This window comes from Nannobrachium achirus (genome assembly GCF_963921795.1).
Source record: "Nannobrachium achirus genome assembly, chromosome: 13".
Lineage (NCBI taxonomy): Eukaryota > Metazoa > Chordata > Actinopteri > Myctophiformes > Myctophidae > Nannobrachium > Nannobrachium achirus.
The window spans coordinates 30,508,271-30,528,772 of record NC_137833.1 but is presented as its reverse complement, the minus strand read 5'-3'; the positions used below and the strand labels follow the sequence as shown (position 1 = coordinate 30,528,772).

Sequence of the window (20,502 nt, the reverse complement as noted above, 5' to 3'; positions counted from 1 at the left end):
CAATACTTTTACTTCTACTCCGTATGTCAGAGGCAAATATTGTAGGCTACTTTTAACTATTTGAAAACTACCATAGTTACTTAGTAGATTTTGATTATTATTACAAAACATACATTACCCACTTCAGCCAGTAAATATACATTTCGGCCATTTGAAAATAGGTCTACAAGCTCACAATGCGCATGGATGCGACGCATTGTGAGCTTGTAGATCTGCTATTTTCAAAAGACTTTTATATAATTTACACATTTGAAAACTTGTGAAATGGGACATTCTGCATAATGAGAACTTAATACTTTTGTAGCCTACTTTAACATTAAGTACATTTTTATACCAATACTTTTGTACTTTTACACAAGTAAATATTGAATTCCGGACTTACATTTTTATATTGCAGTATTGATTCATTTACTTAAGTAAAACATTTGAATACTTTTTCCGCCACTGTTGTTGTTGTTGTTGTTGTTTTATCTGGTGGTGAAAAATCATTTAGGAAAATGACCAGTGTATCCTAAGGAAAGAAATAACACATTTTGACCTTGTCCTGGAAAATAAAGTGTTGACCCCACGCTGCAGGAAGCCAATGACCTGGAAACAGCTAAATAAAGACGGTCACCAAAGCCCGTGCAACCTGCAGGAGACAGCCTGAGGCCTGGAGGACACACAGCTGCCTGCCTGCCTGGGAGACATGACATTGAGAACATAGCAGGAGAAATACTTGGAAAAGTCTTCATTTTATTCGGATGGTCAGTGGTGGAAGAGGTCCTCCGATTTGCTCTTTTTTAAGTATACGATATCACAATCAAGAACACTGGTTCCCAAACACTGGGTCAGGACCCATTTGTGGGTCACAGACATATTTTTATGGGTCCCTTAATTTTTTTGTTTCCTACATTTTGTTTTAGATTTTTTCTTTTGGTTCCTACATTTTGTTTTTAATTTTTATTATTTCAAAAGAACCTTTCACACACAGCGAGCAAAACCTCGGCAGCAAGCGCCAAAAATGGTCCGAGAGTATAATCGGAGAAAATATCTTACAGTGTGTACTAGCCCTTAATCTGCAAAGCTCTCAAATAATGTTAGTGGAGTTAAAAAAAAATGCATTTGCCTCTGCGATGTAGTGAATTAGAAGTCAAAAGCCCAACATTTTTACTGAATTACGTTCCTATCACTGGATATAATCCTTTCAAAATAACTGTAATTACCTTTTTTTCTCCTCGTGCAGATTTCTGTATAGTGTAAATCACATTGGGAAGCTGACGGAACTAATAAAATAAATAAAATAAAAAGTCACATGACATTGATCCGTGGGATATTAAATATTGATCTTGGAATTATGGCTATACTAGGGGCAGAAATGAATTATATTTGAGAATAGCATATTTTAATTGGGTGAACAAAGATACTAACCCACTGGCACTAATCAATCAGTTGTTCATCATCATCATCATCGTTGTCATCATCAGCATCATCATCATCACCACCATCACTACCGCAACAGATAATCACCAGCTCCATCTAGCAGGCAAAGAAAATGTGACTTGTGTGCAAATGAGATTCAGAGCTGGCTGACAGCATAAATCAAGGGAAATATGTTCTTCAGTTCTTCAGATAAGAAAAGAATATGTTTCTGTGGTCTATTTGCATCATGACCTGGTTTGCACTGGTACTTAACTTAACTCTAAAATCGGTTGCCACACAAGGGATGTTTATTATGCCTCGAAGTCATCAGTTGCATGCATTGTACATTTCAGTTAAAAGTATCCAAAAACAGGATCTCGCCTTAACGTATGTCCACTATTGCCTATTCCTGCTTCCTAATAATAGAACCTTTTGTACTACTTGTGTAATGTAGTATGTAAATATATATCAAAGAATATATCGAAATACATCAATCATAAATGCGACCGAAGGTCGTAGTTTACTATGAGAAACGTCACAGCTTGTCCGTGTCCGTCTGTCTGGACTTGTAGACGTGTACAGATTGTTACGGTCTATCGGTTTGCAACTCATCACAGTGACATCATGCTCTGATGTCACTGTGACACCTTTATGAAATTGTTTTGTCTTTCACTGTCCACCTAAAAGGACCCACCTAAAATCTTTTAAATTATGAAAAGAAAGCTCAGGCTTCTGAATCCTATGAGATTAATAGGTTTGTTGTCCCTTGTAAAGTTAACTTAGCCTAGAGAACCAAAGGTTAGTTGTTCAAAACCAGTGAAAAGCATTTTCTGTCTTTCACTGTCCATTTTGTATTGTCTTGTATGTCATGACTTTTGAATAAAGATTTATTTAAAAAAAATATATATATAAAAAAACTTGACCAAGTTGAAAAAAATCCACCAAATGTTCCTCCTCTTAGGACACAGCGCATAGGCTTTCCACCTATGCTTTCCTCCTTGGTGGAAAGCATAGGTGGAAAGCCTCTGCGCTGTGCCATTTCCTCAGAGGAGAACAATTTGGTGTATTTTTTCAACTTGGTCAAACTTTATAAATAAAATTTTATTTATCATGAGATTTTTTTACCGATCCGCGCTACCATTGCGACGTAATTCGCAAAAAACAATGCCCAAAAACTCCATTGACTTTGAATGGGGGACTCCAAAAAACAGAAACTTTGCTCATGCTAACAAATGCTAATGCTAACAAATGCTAATGCTTAAAATGCTAATGCTAACAAATGCTAATGTTAAAGTTGTACCATGTAACTTTTTTTATAAAACAAATCTTAAAATTGTCCTAACTGTTAAATCGCTAAAGTTTTAGAACACCCACTCCGTTATTTTCAGCTTCTGAAGCCTTCTCTTTATATGTTTTCTTCTTAGCAGTGACAGGGGCGGGATTTCGCGCCAAAATAACGTAATCTGCATCATCTGAATACGTTGTGTATACGTTGCCCAATCACATCGCCGATCATGCACACATGGTACACTACCGGCCAATCACAGCTTATCTGCTCTGGTCTCCAGGAAGTGCCTCCGCTTGGCTACAGTGTTTACCATGGTGAAGGATTTTAACCTCTTAATCCACAAATCCTGGCCAGAAAATTACGTTCTACCATGCGTTCTACCCCTCCACGGATTACTATCGGTCGCGGTGGTTTGCGGCGCCGCGGCGGTGGTCCGCGACGACTCCGGCCGAAAAACGGCCGAAAAAAGCAATACCGCTACTGACCACTAGTTGAGCAACTTACACAGTATAGCTTTAACAAATACTATGCTAATGTTACAAATGCTAATGCTAGCTAATGATAAAAATGCTAATGTTAAAATGCTAATGCTAATTTTAGAAATGCTAATTATGCTAATGCTAAAACGCTAATGCTAGTTAATGCTAAAAATGCTAATGCTAATGCAAAATAATGATAATGATAATGTTAAAAATGCTAAAGCTAAAATGCTAATGTTAAAGCTAATGCTAAAAATGGTAATGTTAAAGATTCTAATGCTAATGCGGATGTTAATGTTAATGCTAAAAATGCTAATGCTAACACCAACCGCTACACAATGTTGCACAGAATGCACACACTTAGCAAGCTGCAGTCTTTTCTAGTTAAGGCTATAATGTCGCCACAAATTTCGGCACGTAATAACTGCCGCACGATTTACGTCACCCCCGCAATATATACATCAAAACGTGCAGCTCAGTCGGGAATGGGGTGCTATTACTTTCCTTGCCGATCCACTTACCATGGCAACGTAATTAGCAAAAAACGACGCCCAAAAACCCCTTTGACTTTGAATGGGGGGCTCCGAAAAAAAACAACAGAACCTTTGGCGCCACATTACTCTGGCATAATTTTGCCTAGCAACGTGATTTACACTTTAAAACGCTCACATGACTTTGGACTTTTTCTGGCCAATAGCGACAAACTGTAATTGCTAAAGCCCTGCCCCCTCTGACTTCCTATTGGCTGAGCTTTAAACAGCCATAACTCCAGCATGGTACCGTCTTGAAACTTGGCGTGAGTACTTAGATGGCCAATAGGGACGATCAGTAGTCTTTAATCAGCTTCTGGCAAATACTAATTTCAATAGCCTGAGGCTAACATCAATGATTTATTCTGCCATAATAATTTTTCTTCTTTTTTTTTTTGTTTCTTTTTCTTTCTTCTTTTAGTTGATTTTATATCAGCGGGATGATTTTTTACATGTGATACACAATTTATGACCGTTGACCAGTTATTTATAGTGCTCTCTTTGAGATTTTCTAATTGCCCTTTGCCCTCAGCTTTATGAAACAATAAAATATGAAAATTAAACAGACCATAAAAGGCTTCTTGCTCTAGCTTATTACCACAGAGATGTTGTTAATACTAGTAGATCCACTAGACTGTGGACAGATTTAGTGGATGTAAACCAACATTCTGGGCAGATTATTGTGGGGAGAGACTCCACCCCACCCACCCAGGCAGGCTGTCTGTTGAGTGCTTATGCGCTTTCAACCTGGTGTCTATTTCGAGCAGGTCATTATTAGTGTAAATGTTGTTGTTTTCTCTCCAAAAATGCTACAGTACAAGCTCATAATGCGTTTGTGAGCTTATAGATGGGCTACACGCACACGCACACGCGCACGCACGCACGCACGCACGCACGCACACACACACACACACACACACAAAAACATTTGAATAGGGCTCAAGAAGTTGTTATAATAGTGGATGTTATTAAATGTGTGGGTTGCCTGAACATTGAATTGCAGCCTAAATAAATACACATTATTCGGCCACCCACGTTATGTCCTTTAATTTGTAGATAAAATAGTAATTTTACATCCCATGTCCTTAGAAGTCATATTTAGCAAGCTGGCTCATATGAAAAGGGGCATAAGAAACTGTCACCTTGATGTTACCGCCGCAGTCTCTCAGAGCCCGGCCTCAAAGGACAAGTGCTAAGCAAAACATCATTATGTGAGCAGAAATGTACCAGTAATAAACCCAAACGGCACTGAAAGGTGAAGTTGTCAACCATGATAAATGGCACCTATGCATCCTGAATGCGCTTGGTGCCCTTGCCATGTTGACTCCCTCTCCTGAGGGTGGCTCTCTACTGCTGGCTTATTTGGCCTGGGGCTCGCACCTTCTCCCCTCCACTCTGGGCCCAGCAGAGATAGGATATAGAGGCAGCCTTCTAGCCTGAGAGTACCATGTCCTTTCTCATTCATTTAAAACATGCAAACCTTAAAGGGAAGCTTTTCCCCTTTTTAAAGACCCTGTAAACAGGAAGTGGGCCAATAAACAGGAATATTATGTATTCAAATTGTGTCAGACCACAGAATAATATGTTACAGGGATGGACTGGGCATCTGGCATACCGGGCATATGGGTCTGGGACCAGCCACAGCAAAAGTACATTCCATTATCTACGATGATGCAAAAGGATACGTTTGACATCATCATTTTACATTGTCATATATTTTGCGGAGATATAAACAGAAAACAGGTATTTTTAAGGTGTGGCTCTGTAGGAGACAAGCCACCTACAGTCTGTCTGTCAGTTCGTCTGGGTAGTTAAATTGTATTTTTTTTTTGCCATATATGGCCAAAAAGCAGGAGAACAAGTGTGGACTGTATATATTATTAGATATTATATCTTACCATTTATATTATTTTATTGCACGGCTTGTTTGAATGCTTGATTCTGATTGGTCAATCGCTGAAATCAGAGGTCTGATATTTCTGGATAACATCTATATAACAGACCGCTGCCTAATCAAAGGCTCAGATCACCTGCTGCGCTGATGCTGCACTGTGTGAATCTTGTGCTGTATCCAACATGTCAGCCATGTAAACAAACACACAGAGACATTTAGAACTAAAGGTTGCTCTCAAGAATGTTTTTGAAAACATTTGAAGCGAGAAATAGACAAATGCAATAACCGAATAATGGATTCTATTTGATCAACACTTCCTTGTTTGTGTTGAGGCGACGTTGCGCTCTGCGGACGGCCACTCTCGGCCAGTGCATGAGTGCAACACTTTCACTACTGTAAGCAAGGAAATATATCGTCGCTGTCGGGTGGAAACCTTGTATGTCCAAAACTGTTTTGTATTTATAATTTAAAAAAATATTTAAAATAGTGAAAATAGACGAGCTTGTAGATCTGCTATTTTCGCTCAGTGGTCATTATCGAGGGATAGGAGCCCTTCAGGTTGATATGCATGGCATATCATCAGTCAATAATGACTGCTGCGCGAAATGTTATTCCTTACATAATATAAATAGTTAGATGGAATTCAGTCCCCAGTGGATTCCACAAGGCCACTAAACTGCTCCACAAGGCAGGCTGTTATAAAAGGACTGTCATTTCTTATTTAGAACTTTAGTTTATCTAAAAAAATGTGGAGATACAGTAACTGACGTCACCACACTGACATCATATTGTCAGACTGTCCATTATTACGTTTGAGATCCATTGGATAGCCACACAGTTATTAGACCCACTTTTCATTTATGTTCAGAATCTGCAAAGTTAGCTTTTCATTTCCAGGGGAAATGATCTGTTCAAATCCGCCAAAAAAATACATTATACCTCTCAAAGAGCAGTGACTCATTTGTCAAACAGAGCCACATTGGCATAAACCAGGGGTCTTCAACAGGGGGTCCGGGACCCCTAGTGGGTCCTCAGATTTACTACAGGGGGGCCACCAAATCTTTGTGATAGGATCATTCTTTTAAATTAACAACTTGAACTCCCTCGCATCCCTATTCTGAGGAGAACTTGAGCCAAAAATAGCAGATCTAAAAGCTCTCAATGCCTCGCGCTGCAAGGCGTTGTAGATCGGCTATTTTCGGCAATTAGATTTGGTGTAGAGGTAAAAAAAATAGCAGACCAAGTACAGAGTGAAAGGTCATGTTAACTAAAAACACGAATCCAACATAGAAACAAGTCTGTGAATCTATCTGTGAAATCGATGAAAATCTGCATCACACATTTATACAATATGTATGTAGAGGGGGTCCCTGCTTCATCTCTCTCTCAGCTAAGGGGTCCCTGGTCTGAAAACGCTGAAGACCCCTGGCATAAACCATACGCATTGCTCACAGCTCACAACAGCGATAATGGGAATGTTTCACTGCATTAATGCTTTTATACGCAGACATGGTGCACCTGTACTGTATGTTGCTACAGTATGTGTTCATTGGTCCTTTCAATAACACTACCACAAAAGGACTTTATGTAATTACTAATAACACAAGCTGACTTAATTGAATTAAAGTCTAATGTCTGTGCGGTGATGTGGAGCACAATCTATGAAGTGTGCCCCCAGTATAGGTTGGGGAGAGGGCATGAAAAATGGGAAATGGATGGTTTAGAGAGAGGAGGTTTTATATTAGCGCGTCGAATTAAAAAGACGTCTGGCATATTCGGCTCAGATAGAGGCACAGCCTGAGTGAGAAAGGGGAAATGACATTCCATGAATAAAAACCACAAGGATGCAGACAATGTCCCTGAAAGTGTGAGAAGGAAAAGAAAGAGGATGAAAGAAGAGGATCAACATACTCCCCCACTCTTTTGGAATGAAGCCTGATTTATACATAGTTGCGTGTCGGTGTCGCACACCGAAAATAGCAGTTCTATAATCTGAGTTTGTAGAATGAGCATATCTCCACCAGGCGGAGTTGGAGACATTTTGCCATGTCTTCTTTGGCCTTTCACGGCATGCATGATTTGAGGCATTTAGTTCCAAAAATGTGTTTTGCAAAAGTCAACCTGCTGGTGGCGCTATAACAGGCCAATGTGAAAAAGGGTGACATTTGTTCTGGATGGTGCCTTGCATGGTTTCCTCCGCCATTGGTGTATGAATGTGTGTGTGTGTGTGTGTGTGTGTGAATGGGTGAATGTACAGTATTGTTTATACACAATCTATGTAAAAGCGTTTTGGAATAAAGCGCTATATAAATGCACCATTTACCATTTAAAGTCTTTCAGGTTGTGATACAAGGGTGAAATTTGGCACAGATACTTTGTAAAGGCCACTCTTAAAAAGGCATTAAAAATCCAAGATGACATTAACAGTTTTTTCAAGATGGAGCAGGTAGTGATATCATTTCAGGAGCTATCTTATGGTGTGTACACATGATGACACACAAACATACTGGTACACAGCCCACACACATATCACCTAAGGATATAAGATAATTCTGCGAACATATTGAGTTTTTAACTCTGCCAGTTTCGAATTATGTATTAGCCGTCAAATATAATTTGGGAATAAGTTAATATCAGTGGGGACAACTGAAGGTGAATATGGTCACATTAGCTTTGTTAAATCTGTGCCACCCCTTCTACCATGTCATTCACTCATCTCTCAGTGCCCTCAGGAGGGAGGAGGTCTGTTCAGCCTCCAGCGTGGAGGTACTTTTTTATTTTCACAGTGCGTAACTGATGGCTCATCTTTGTTGCTGAGATGACTTAATTGTTGAAATGTAAATGACTGTGAATTTTAATGTTTATTCTCCTCAAACTGAACTCATAAAAGCACTGGTATTGGTTATCCTGGTTTACTGGCATGAGATTAAATTCCCTGCAGTGTCCTACGGATTGTTTTGGCATTCATATGAAATCTCATAATACTGTATGTCAAATGTTCATGGAGATAACATAGAAATTGCTTATACCATAAACTTTGTGGCATATTTGATTTTGAATTTAATCTGTAACCAGACAATGAGACTTTCTGAGTCAGTGAAGTATACAAACATGATACAGGAGTAGTGAATGTATTACTGAAGCAATATAAAAAAAAAGGAAGCACCACTACACAGAGGTAGAGGTACACCCAGTCAAGGAGAACCTTTACTTTTTATTTATTTATTTATTTTTATTTTTTTGGTGTCTGTGGTGACTGTGAAAATGTAAATGAATGTGAAATGTTAGTGTGCTTTCTTCTGCAAAAAAACAGTGTACCGTAACCGTCGGTTGTTCGTTGTCATGCCTGCTCTTCATTGAGAGATTAGAGCCAACTTCACTTTCATTTTCTTTTTTAACCACATTTTTGTTGTCATTTTATGTTTTATAAGTGACGTGATGGAGAGAAAGGAATAGCAGGGGAGAGCTGTGGATGTATCTGTAGATTCAGTCTGTCAGGGGGAGAGGTTTTTGCTGTGGATTTTCATCTTTTGACTGTGAGGAAGAATTTATATGGCTGCATATACATATAACCTTTATATTTTACCACTTACAATACCTCTACAATACGATATTTGGCAGTTTGTATGTCTCTACAGGGCTTGATGGCAATTTATGTCAAGTTTATGTTACAGTCGAGTTATGGTTCGGTTTGTCCTTGAAGCAGCCACAGTACTGTATGATCTCTGCCCTGTGCTCTTGGCAGAACACAGGTGTTATTGTAGGCCTACTTCTCCCCATGTTATCATGTTACTGTACATTTAGCATAATAACCATTCACCACCTAGAATATCGCTGTGACTCCTATTTGCCTCATTGATTACTGATTGATCCAGAATTCCATGACACCTGCCACCTCCCCCCTCCCCCTTCAACCTCAAATATGACCTAAAACATCTTAATTAGTGAAGGTGGTTTTGGTTATTCTTTATTGTTGGTCTTTGTAAGGCAAAGAACATGTAGGCAACCCCCGCGGCCTCTCCCTCCTCACGGGTTGAGTACGAAACCATTTTAGTAACTACTAAGCAGAAAAGGTTTCTCTTTAGACAGACTAAAAATTAATGTATTTGGCATACCAATATGTGATTTCAGATTCTGTCCCTGTCAAACCTTTCCTTTTCTTGTATCTTTATACATGTGGTCAAGAAGTGATGCTCTCCTCCTTGACTACACAGTAAGAACGGCATTTTTAGAGCCAGAGAGCACTTTCTTCAGCAAAGAAATCTGACTGAAGTGACATTGGGTGTAACTGGGTTAATGTGTCAATTGGTGTAATCATTATTTCTCATTGGAATTTGATAAAACACATGGGTAAACTGTGGAATAATGAAAGATGCAACAGAAAATAATGCTCTATTGCTGTAAAATAAAAAAGTGTCTTGTTTTTTGTTTTTGTTTCTTCGAGGAGCAGACTTTTGTAGTTTATTTGATCATTTTATTTTTTTCAAAACAAGTTTTTAATTTTTATATAGGCTAAATGTCACTTGGAGATGATGGAATACGTGTTACATGTGATCTTAACCCATTTAGAAAGGGTACACATTGTGTATCATTATTTTATGCTTTCACTATTGAAAAATAGCAGATTTCTTTCGGTGCCGCTCACAGCGCGGCACCGAGTGCTGCGCTGCGAGCTTGTAGATCTGCTATTTTTTAAAAATCGTGAAAATTTGAATTTTGACCCGATTTTATAAGTGTCTTTTGAATCCTTCTAAGATTTTTTGAAAAACCTGTTTCTATGTCAGAAATCTGGCCAGCCATCATCAAAAAACTCACTTAACTGGAGCTCATTTAGTCTGTTCTTGAGAGACTACTATGTCAGTGGTTCTCAAACCTTTTCATGTGAAGGACCCCCAAAATGATATGTATTTGGCCACGGACCCCCATCTCAAAATAGCAGATCTACAAGCTCGTAGATCTGCTATTTTTCACTGGTTAAAGTATTCGATAATTCTAGGCCTAAATTTTAACAGACTGAAGAATAATTTAAAAAAAAGGAACAAACCAAGAGAATTTATAATGATCATTATTTATAGTTCATGGTCATTTGCCTCATACTCATTCCAAGTACAGGTGTCAGGAAAGCAGAGTTGACTGACAGAACAAACACAGAACAGTTGAAATGGAGACTTATTTGAAATTCTATTCTCCTCCAGCTTTAAATCGGCTCAAGCACACGTTGGGACAATCATTATAACACCACTTGGAGACACACACAGCAAGGTAATTTTCATAATGTTTTTTGTCAACATAACCCCATACAGTATCACTCTCCATTCTCTCTTATGTACTGTAGATCAGGGGTCTTCAACGTTTTCAGGCCAAGGACCCCTTAGTTGAGAGAGAAATGAAGCAGGGACCCCCACAACCTGTTCATAGATTCCATATAGTTTCATTGTTTGACAGCACAATCATCAGTGTACTTTGGATTCATGTCAATTTTATGTTTTCAGATATTTAACCGCTTGAACCGTCAATAATTAATTTCACTCTGTAACTTAGTCTGCACTTTTTCCCCTCTACACCAAAGCTCTTTGCCGAAAATAGACGATCTACAAGCTCACAACGCCTCGCGCTGCGAGCTTGTAGATCGGCTATTTTTGGCTAAAGATCTCAGAATATGGGCGCTAGGGTTCAAGTGGTTAATATAAAAAAAGGAGAAAAAAACTTTTCTATCACTCAAAGATTTGGAGGACCCCCTGTAATAACTCTGGGGACCCCCTAGGGATCCCGGACCCCCTGTTGAAGACCCCTGCTGTAGATCCATTGAAGCATTAAGCCTGATTATACTTTGTCATACAATGGCGTCGTGCGGAAAACAGCCAATCTATGAGCTCACAATGTGTCGCAATGTGGCACCATGTGAGCTTGTAGATCATCTGTTTCCTCTGGGACACCATCGCGTGACAAACTATAAGCGAAGCATCAGGTGGAAGGCAGTGATTCTACCCGGTATCCTTGAACCAGGGCCACACACTACTGTATGTCATGCCGTGCCTCCTCCGCCATCGCCGCCTTGTGCAGTTCGAAAGACCGCATAGGTTACTACTGGGCCGGGACAGGCCATCTCAGGTTGGCATTTATATAAAAAACTATGTAGGAACACATGTAAAAATGGGGGAAGAATCAAGAAATAACCCAACAGAAAAATAAAAAGTAATGTAGATGTTATCATAAAATCTTCTATGTCTAGCAACACTTAATAACATTTAAGTATTCTTTTTGTCCTTTTTACATTTTTATTCAAAAAGAAAAAGGAAAAAAAAAAGAAACTAAAAGAATGGCTGAGGAGCAGTTATAGTTTGCATCGTCTATACAACAGGCTATAAAACACCACTTTGTCACAGTCCAGAAAGCACATATAGATGTGGTTGTACTGTATATAAACATTATGTACTGTAATAAGATAATTTTGCGTGCATTGAGTTTTCCCAAATGAACCGTTTTTCAGAACTCTGAGGATAAACTCCTTCAGAGTTCACAGACTGGAGTGAAAACGAAGGCCTCCGGATGTCTTACTGGCACAATGGACATACACATCTTTTGAAACCCTTTTTGTCTCTCCAGAGTAAAAGGAATCTGTTCTTGTCCTTGCACCTTCCACAGGTTAGTCAGTCAGATTTAGCAGGCTTTGTCGGCTGTCAGTGCAGCTTCAGTACTTTGGCTAATGGGTTAGTCATTGTGGGCGGCGCCGACTCACCCTTCCTCGTTACCATACACTCGCTATTTGCCCTTCGTCAATAGGAAAGGTTTGGCGTTTTTTTTTTTATATATATATGTTTTATTTTATGCATCGTGTCCTCTTCTCATAGAAAAAGAAAATATACCAACAACACAAACACAGGCAATGTAAAATGAAACCATTAACTTTGTAATGCCGAATCCCCCTTTCCCGCGCGCATCTTTCCTTCTCTGTTTTCCGGAAACAAGAGTTCGATGGCATCATCCTCGATCGAGGAAACTAGTCACGGATGGTTTAACATGTTTGTTCATCATAAAAGTTAGGTGTTCTGTACTTTGTTCGATATGTTACTGTTGTCAGACCCATTTCTTCACCAGTCTCATCCTGGACAGTACATCCTGGTGCTTGAATTGAACCTAGCTCCCATTTTCTCATAATCACTTTTCGGTGCACCGCCTTTATGAGTAAAACAACTGTATAATGTTTTTATTTATTTCATTTTTTTGTCTTTGTTCATCCTTGTTATTATACTGTACACATTGAGGATTTCCTGATTTGTCTTTCGTTAAAAGTTTGATTTGGTCCCGTGCAGAGACCAAAAGCTTTGAGGCTCACACATAATATTCCTTGTCCTTGTTCTTCTTGTTTTTGCCCGAGGGCTTGGCGGTGTTCACCGGCTTCTCCTTGACCACGGTGCCATTGGACTGCGCCGAGTTGCTGATGTAGTTGCGGCTCTCGTCTACGTGGTAGGAGCCCTCGTCTCTGTTGCGGTACTTGTACATGGCATAGAGCAGGATGAGGATGCAGAGGGCTGCTGCTGCTACGATGCCCACCACCATCCCCGTGGTGCTGCTGGACTCCCTAAAGACCTCCGATGTGCCCGGGTAGCCCTTTGGACTCGCACCTGTGGGGTTGGCTGCAAAGGAGAGACAAGATAAGAGGTAGGATTATTGCAAAACGTACACTAATTGGAACAAAAAAAAAAAAAAAAACAAGTTTGCTTTTAACGACTTGAACCCCTGCATTCATATTCTGGGAGGAAAAGTAGCCAAAATAGAGGTTTAGCATAGATGGAATCACAAAGCGTTCCACTACCAATACAGAGCCAACTCAGTTCCAGTTTAGGATTTAAGTTGTTAAAGGCATAGCATGACTTTTCTTCTTTCTTTTTTTTTTACACACAAACAACAATCTTTAGAGTTATGATAGTGAACAAATGCATTCCTCTCAGTTCCACATGTGGATCAATGACACGGTATTGACTGATCATTCAGATATTGTCCATGCATTCGTTCACTATCATACCTCTATGTTTGTGTAAAAAAAAAAGAAGAAAAGTCATGCTATGCCTTTAACAACTTTATAAAAGGTTTCTTTATATTGTATGATGCATGCATGCAATGAACAATCAATCAGGGGTTCTCAAAGTGAGGTTTAGGACCCTCAGGGTTCCTCGCGAGGGTAACAAACGGACCCTTGCAGGTCTGTAACTGAGAGTTATGGGGGTTCCTGAAATTAAAAACCAGTGGTTTATATCATTCAACATTATGGACCAGTAGATGCAAATGAAAGTCAGTGAGACGTATCGTATCCAATGCGTGTGCAGCCCGACTCCAAAGAGTCCAGAACTAATGCTGTGGTTACAGCTGATCCTACAAGCATGTCATCACCCTTACATCATTCAGCACCTGTCAACACTGTTGCTCAAGTCTTATTTGTTTTGATCAAATCCAATCTTTGACTACAACTGGAAAAAAGAAGCCCCTCTGTCTTGGAAGAGGACAGGTCGCAGTTACTATCAAAACCTCCACCACCTGTCTGTCTGTCAGTCAGTCAGTCAGTCAGTCAGTCAGTCAGTCAGTCAGTCAGTCACGTCACGTCACACTTTTGCCCTACTCATATCTCCGCCATCGTTGCCCCTATCCATGTGACATTTTCTACACACACTCCTTGCCTGCCAAACCACAACCTTCAGGACCCCCGGACCTCCACGGAACCCCAGGGACCCCCTGCCACCGCCGCCAAATAGTGCAAAAATGACAGGGAATTCCCGGGGACCACCGACTCCTGCTGCTCCAACAGTCCTTCACCTTCAATGGTTTAACTTTGCCCCGCCCCCTCCCCTCATTGGCCAAAACTTTATTTGGCTTTACTCATCAACCGTTTGTCGTACAAACTTGTGGGTGGAACCAATGCCACTTGCAGGCCTCTTTGTGTATACTGTGACCTGACGGTCACTTATCCCCCGATTAGGGAGTCTTACTGGTACTAATACTGTACCTTAAACCCTATAAACTTTGTTGATCAGGGTGCCCCAGGCGTCTATACCTGGCCACCTCCTTTTTTCCCCTCTGAAATCTGAAAACAGCAGCCATCCACAAGCTCACAACTTTGTTGCCTATAATGCCATGCCACGTGAAGGGATGCTATAGGTAGTCCCCCCAGGAATCCGCGGAGAAAAAGTCTTGATTCCGCGGAGAACAATCCTGATTCTGCGTAATTCTGCGGAGAACATTTCTTGATTCCGTGGACATTAAAAAACAACCTGAAATGACCAGTTATCAAGCAGAAAATGATATAGTTCTAACAATAAAGTAAAACCCTTCATGAAATAGCTATAATTAATTGTAATTATTCGTTAGAATAATCAAATAATCATTTTTGAGAATGAAAATCTAATATTAAATCTATCATTTTTTAATTGCTATTGTTTTTAATAATTACTTTCTGTTGCAAAGACTATATTGTCATCCAAACCATGCCCATAGTAACCATATTTTAGAGGATAGCCTACCTACTACCTAGTATGGGTGTAATATTTATTTATTCTCTTCTGCATTAGCATTGTTATTGCCAGGAGGAACTATAGTTCAGGACACAGTTTCTGTCAGGAACGAATGTGGGACCGGACCAATACAGCGTCAGTGCTAGCAGGAGGGAAGCTAAGCTATTCCCCAGGCTCTGTATGGGGTGGCCACTGATCAAACCATGTACACATCGTTTTATAATAGTAGTAATAACTACTCCCGCCGCTCTGCTGCCACTCGCGACTGTTATTCCACGGCCGTCAGAAAAGTCCGCGAATGGCGGTGAAATCCGCGGGTGGTCGCGATTTCCGCGAAAATTTCTGCGATCGCGGAATCGCGGATTCCTGGGGGGACTATATAGGGTTCATGGTGTTACAACAAGTATTGCTTGCCGATAATACACATTATTTTCAAACAAACAACAACGCATCACCACAGCCATTGCATGATACAGTATGTTTACATAAAAACATTATAAGAATACTTTTCTTCCGTGCTTCTGTGTACAATACACACCAGTGCTATTTGAACACACAATGGCTATAGTCAGTTATTGTTCCAATATAGGCTGGCAGCATATCACGTATCCTTGGCTGAAGGATTCGGTGTGTGCTGTGATTGCTACTGTAAGAGTAGCACTCTGAATACACAAACAACAATCATGTCAGTTAGTTACCTAACTCAACTGGAACAAAAGTTGTACTGACTCAGACCTCTAAGTACTTTTCCAGGGAGGGTTACCTGTGGCGTCTTGCTGTGTCACCCTTTCTTGCTTTTTATTCTTTATTTATTTGCACTGACTATGGACACTTATTGTTTGCCCCTGCACTATTGGGTTGTGTTGGTAGTATTGAGTACTATTGCTGTGTTGGCATGGCGGTGAGATACTTGTGTTGCACTGACTAGCATTGACTGTTATGAACACTTTTGTTTGGCACTGCATTGTTAAGTTGTGCTTTACAGTAAGTATTGCTATTTGTGTGTGACGTGACACTTATGAGCGTTGAAAGTTTTTTTTTGACACTTTATGGATATATTCTTCTTTTATTGTGACAGCTTTTTGACTGTACACAACAGTACTTCTTTCTCTGTAACTTGTAACCTTAAACTGCTGTGCTGCCTCTGGGCAACCGATTTTCTATCTATCTATCTATCTATCTATCTATCTATCTATCTATCTATCTGTTCTCTGAATGTATTAATTCATGTTTCAATTTGGAGTGGCTAACTAGTGTTGATTTAATGACATTAGGATAGCCATGGATTGGACAATGATGGGACAAAAGGCGATGCTTTTATTGTAAATACTATGCATGCATCCATTGTCTGTTGCTGGTGCAGGGCGAAATTAACAACATCAAAAAACGTCAGCACAACAGCTTGCTACGCCACCAATTTTACTCAGCGCAGATAAACAACATTTCGGCAGGTGATGAAGACCATGTGCATGGTCAAAATGTTGTTTACTTTTGCTTTTGAACAGTGAAATTGTTCGCATAGCAAGCTGTTGTGCATACTTTTGTTTTGATGATGCTTTGGAGTAAACGAGTAAAAGTTGATAACATTCCCTTGAAAATGTCCCTGAATTTACTAAAAGATTTAAAGTATTCAAAAAATGAACCACTTAAATCCTATATACTTAGTTGACTGGAGCCCCAAGTGGTGTATACTTGGTCCACTCATTTGGTCCCCTTTCCACCAAATTTCTTACCCCAAAAAATGTCGGATCTATCACAACGCATCATGTCAGCATAGGTTCACTAACGCAGTGGTTCTCAAACTTTCCAGGCTTTGACCCCCAAAATAATCATATTTTAACTGGGGATCCCCCCACCCTGACGAGCACTGTAAGACTTTCACATTTTGTTTAACACGTTATTCAATTTAATCTTTTATCCCAAGGTTTTTGTAACCCAAGGTTTGTTCACCCGGTGTCAATTATCTAATGTGATCCTGGGCCCTACACTCCCTCAATACATGTTTATTTACTGTTGAGTGATGAACAATGTTTCACATTAAGCTAATAATCTGGGGACCCCACTGCACTAACTGTTCATGTGGTTATCAGATTTTCCTCTACGAACCCTGCTTATTTGACCAGCAATATTCATTGAAGTCATGAATATTCATGTAGGTAGTCATATAAATCATAAACATTATTTGATTGGATATTCACCCCTACACATGCAACGCGGTGAGTTTTGGGACATCCGTCATAAAATTACAGTACACACCAAGACACATTTTTGACTGATCCTCTAATACCGATATTTTATTGCTTTGATTTGATCCAGAAGAAATTCCTTATATAACATAATTCATAGAACATGGTTTCCCCGTCGTTTCATTCCTTTGATCTTTGGCTGTTGGAGTAATATGAACTGTAGCCCACAGCGAGGATTCAGCGGCCACATTACAGATTAAAAAGATATCACTCCGTGACTCCGTCTTACATTAAAAGTTAAAATTCCACGTTATTAAGACAACTCTTGAACCCTTCTTGACCTCCACTTCATGTAGTGTCTTCGGTGGTTCTATTCTAAACCTATATTGTCTTTTTTTAGTTTTTGTCAATTATTTGGAGGCTCACCAGTTGGCCCCAGCCCACATGTTGAGAATCACTAGATCACCCTCACTGCACTGATCATACTGTATATTGTACTGTATTCATGTAATAAAGGGATGGACTTTTTCTCTCTTGAAGAAAAAGGGGAATGTCCACACATGATTTGCTCTCTGATCCTTTTTAACAACGTTCTGCCCGTGTAGGGCTTTTTCGGGTTCTTTAAACAAAAAAGACCAAGAGAGCACTATATCGTGTATGGACGTTCCCTTCTTCTTCACTTGATTATATTTGGGTCCAACACCGCGTTTAAAGAACTGTGGGCATGTGCATATCCTAATTTTTTTTCATGGACTTTCTTGTTTGGTTTAGTAGCACTGCCATTTCTCATTGGGAATAGCACACAATACAAATAGGCTTAAGTAAAACAAAAGCAGGTCTACTGTAAAAGTGCAGTACAGAGCAGTACAGTAAGTATGTGTAATGTTGTTGTTGACTTCTGAGGCTATGGCAGTTGACACCTGTGAGCTCAAGCAGTATACAGTAGATAGCTAACTTACTGTAGCTGCTACATTATGCATACAAGTGGTTGTCTGATTATGGAATATAATTATATAATTATCATCTCCATAGGCAAAAACAACAGATTGGCAGTAGGTTCACATACTCCCTTGGCACTGCGATGCTAATTTACAGCCACACATATTCTTACAGTACATGTGTTCTTTTAGAATTATTGCAGTGGGTATCCAATCCAATGCCCATATTATAATTAATTTCAAGTGTTTCTTGACAGGGATTTGGAATGTGAGACCAAAGTACACGTTTGGGAACCATTTCTAGCGGGCGAATGGGAGCAGGAAGACTGCATACTGTATCAACAAGCCCACTTCACGTTCAGAGTGCTGTCCAAATTATAATAGCGCTCCCATCAGCTCTGAAAGCTCTCTTTGCTATTCCCCCTCAGTTCTAATGCCCTTGTAGATAAAGTACTTTTCATGCTCGCATCCATTTATCTTCCTGAGTGACTGGTTAATGTTCATCTAAAAAAATAAAAAGGTATTTGAGCAGTGTAATATTAGATAATAACCTACAGACAGGGCGGATAACATATCCAACTTATGGTAGTCATCTCCAAGCTAAAATCTAACCAAAGGCCATTTTTCCAACCCTTTACACTTTACTGTCATTCCTAAAGTGCAACTGTCGAAGACTATTCCTGTCGCCTGTCAAAAGGTTCAAGTTGTTTATTGTCACATATACAGTTTAGAATCCATTAAACATTGGGTCTTTTATTGACCCAAACACTTTATTAGTTCTAATGTATTAATTACTTAATTTATACTTAGATTATTATCAGTTATTATTATACCTGGACCTTGACATGAAAAAGGTTGAAAACCACTGCATCGTGAGCTTAATTTTGATGTAAAAGGTTCACTGACAATAATGACATGCCCAAAATAGGATGGCCAGGCTGACAGTGGACCGGTCACATGATTTCCAGCATGGTTTGACTGATCAGATGCAGGTACAGGTGTGTGACCAACGACACCAGCAGCAGACAGACAGAGACTCAAGGACAAGGGCAGAGTGCCACGAGGGGACAGAGTGTTGCGGCAGATTAGCTCTGCGTGTGACAAGACCACTTATCCTTGTGGACAGGTGTGAGGAAAGCTTGCAGCTTGTGGGGGAGAAGAGGAACAAAAAAGCCATCGGCTGACGATGCCGTCCGCCAGCGAGCCCATTGTGTGTGGGGCGTCTCTACAATGAGTTACTCTCATATCTTCAATCTTTTCTTTGTTCGGGGTCAAAAAGGCGAAAGCACAGATAACATGGCAGCTTGATGGAGGAGAGGTCTGAGAGAGGAGGCAGCCGGGCGTTCGACCTGAGAACTCTCTCTCTCTCCCAATGTTGGATAGTAACTAAGTACATTTACTCAAGTACTGTACTTAAGTATGTACTTTTTACTACTACTTTAACTCCACTACATCTCAGAGGCAAATATTGTACTTTCACTCCTCTACAATTATATGAGAACTTTAGTTATTACAGTAGTTACTAGTAGATTTTGATTAATTAGTACAAAACATACAAAAAATAGCCAATCTACAAGCTCACAATGTGCCGTGATGTGACTTTTCACACACACAACATTTTTCAATACTTTATACTTCTACTCCACTAGCCTAAATCTCAGAGATTTGGCAGCTTTTGTTACTAGCTATTTTGAAGAAGTTTGCATTTCGATTATTCTTACAAAACCTTTTGTATTTCAAAAATAGTCAATCTACAAGCTCACAATGCAGCATTTTTACTTGTTGTTGTTTAAAAAAAATAATGTACAGGCCTTTTGCTTGCAACAGAATAATGCTCCATTGTTTTACTGATACATTTACTAGTACAAATCTGAATAGCCTACTGCTCCACCGCTGACCTCTCCACTCTCCTGCAAGGGGATGAGAGGAGGAGGAGCTGTGGAGGAGGAGGAGGAGGAGGGCTGAGCCCGCCCGCAGCTTCAGGAGCGAGTCAGGTAACAACAAGAGAAGCTCCCGCTGAGGCGTGCCGTGCTACCTAACAGCGATCCAACACCGCCGCCTAACAGCGCCGGGCTTTGCCTCTTCCTCCTTGTCAAGATTGCGTTGATTGGCACCCCGCGGTTTACCGCCCTGAGGAAGCGCGAGAGACTACACTGGCAACGCACCGCTGGCTTTCAGCTCATTCCTGAGACTCGGTGGAAACGCACAGAAAAAAAGGCCAAATAATTACACCCAATTCATGTCACTATGACACCCATGAGGGGGCGGACCACATCATCA

General features: G+C 40.1%; 1 protein-coding gene across 12 annotated transcripts in view; it reads right to left on the bottom strand.

The window, feature by feature from the left end:
• Nucleotides 1-12,924: 12,924 nt before the first annotated feature.
• LOC308296571 (neurexin-1a) overlaps nt 12,925-20,502 on the bottom strand; it is a gene marked incomplete at both ends in the record, with an annotated part of 488,347 nt that continues 480,769 nt past the window's right edge. For all 12 annotated transcript variants that reach the window (XM_080739872.1, XM_080739878.1, XM_080739879.1 and 9 more), the window contains one exon: nt 12,925-13,229. In XM_080739872.1, the coding sequence (XP_080595998.1) occupies nt 12,925-13,229 (305 nt within the window). The remainder of the gene's footprint in view (nt 13,230-20,502) is intronic.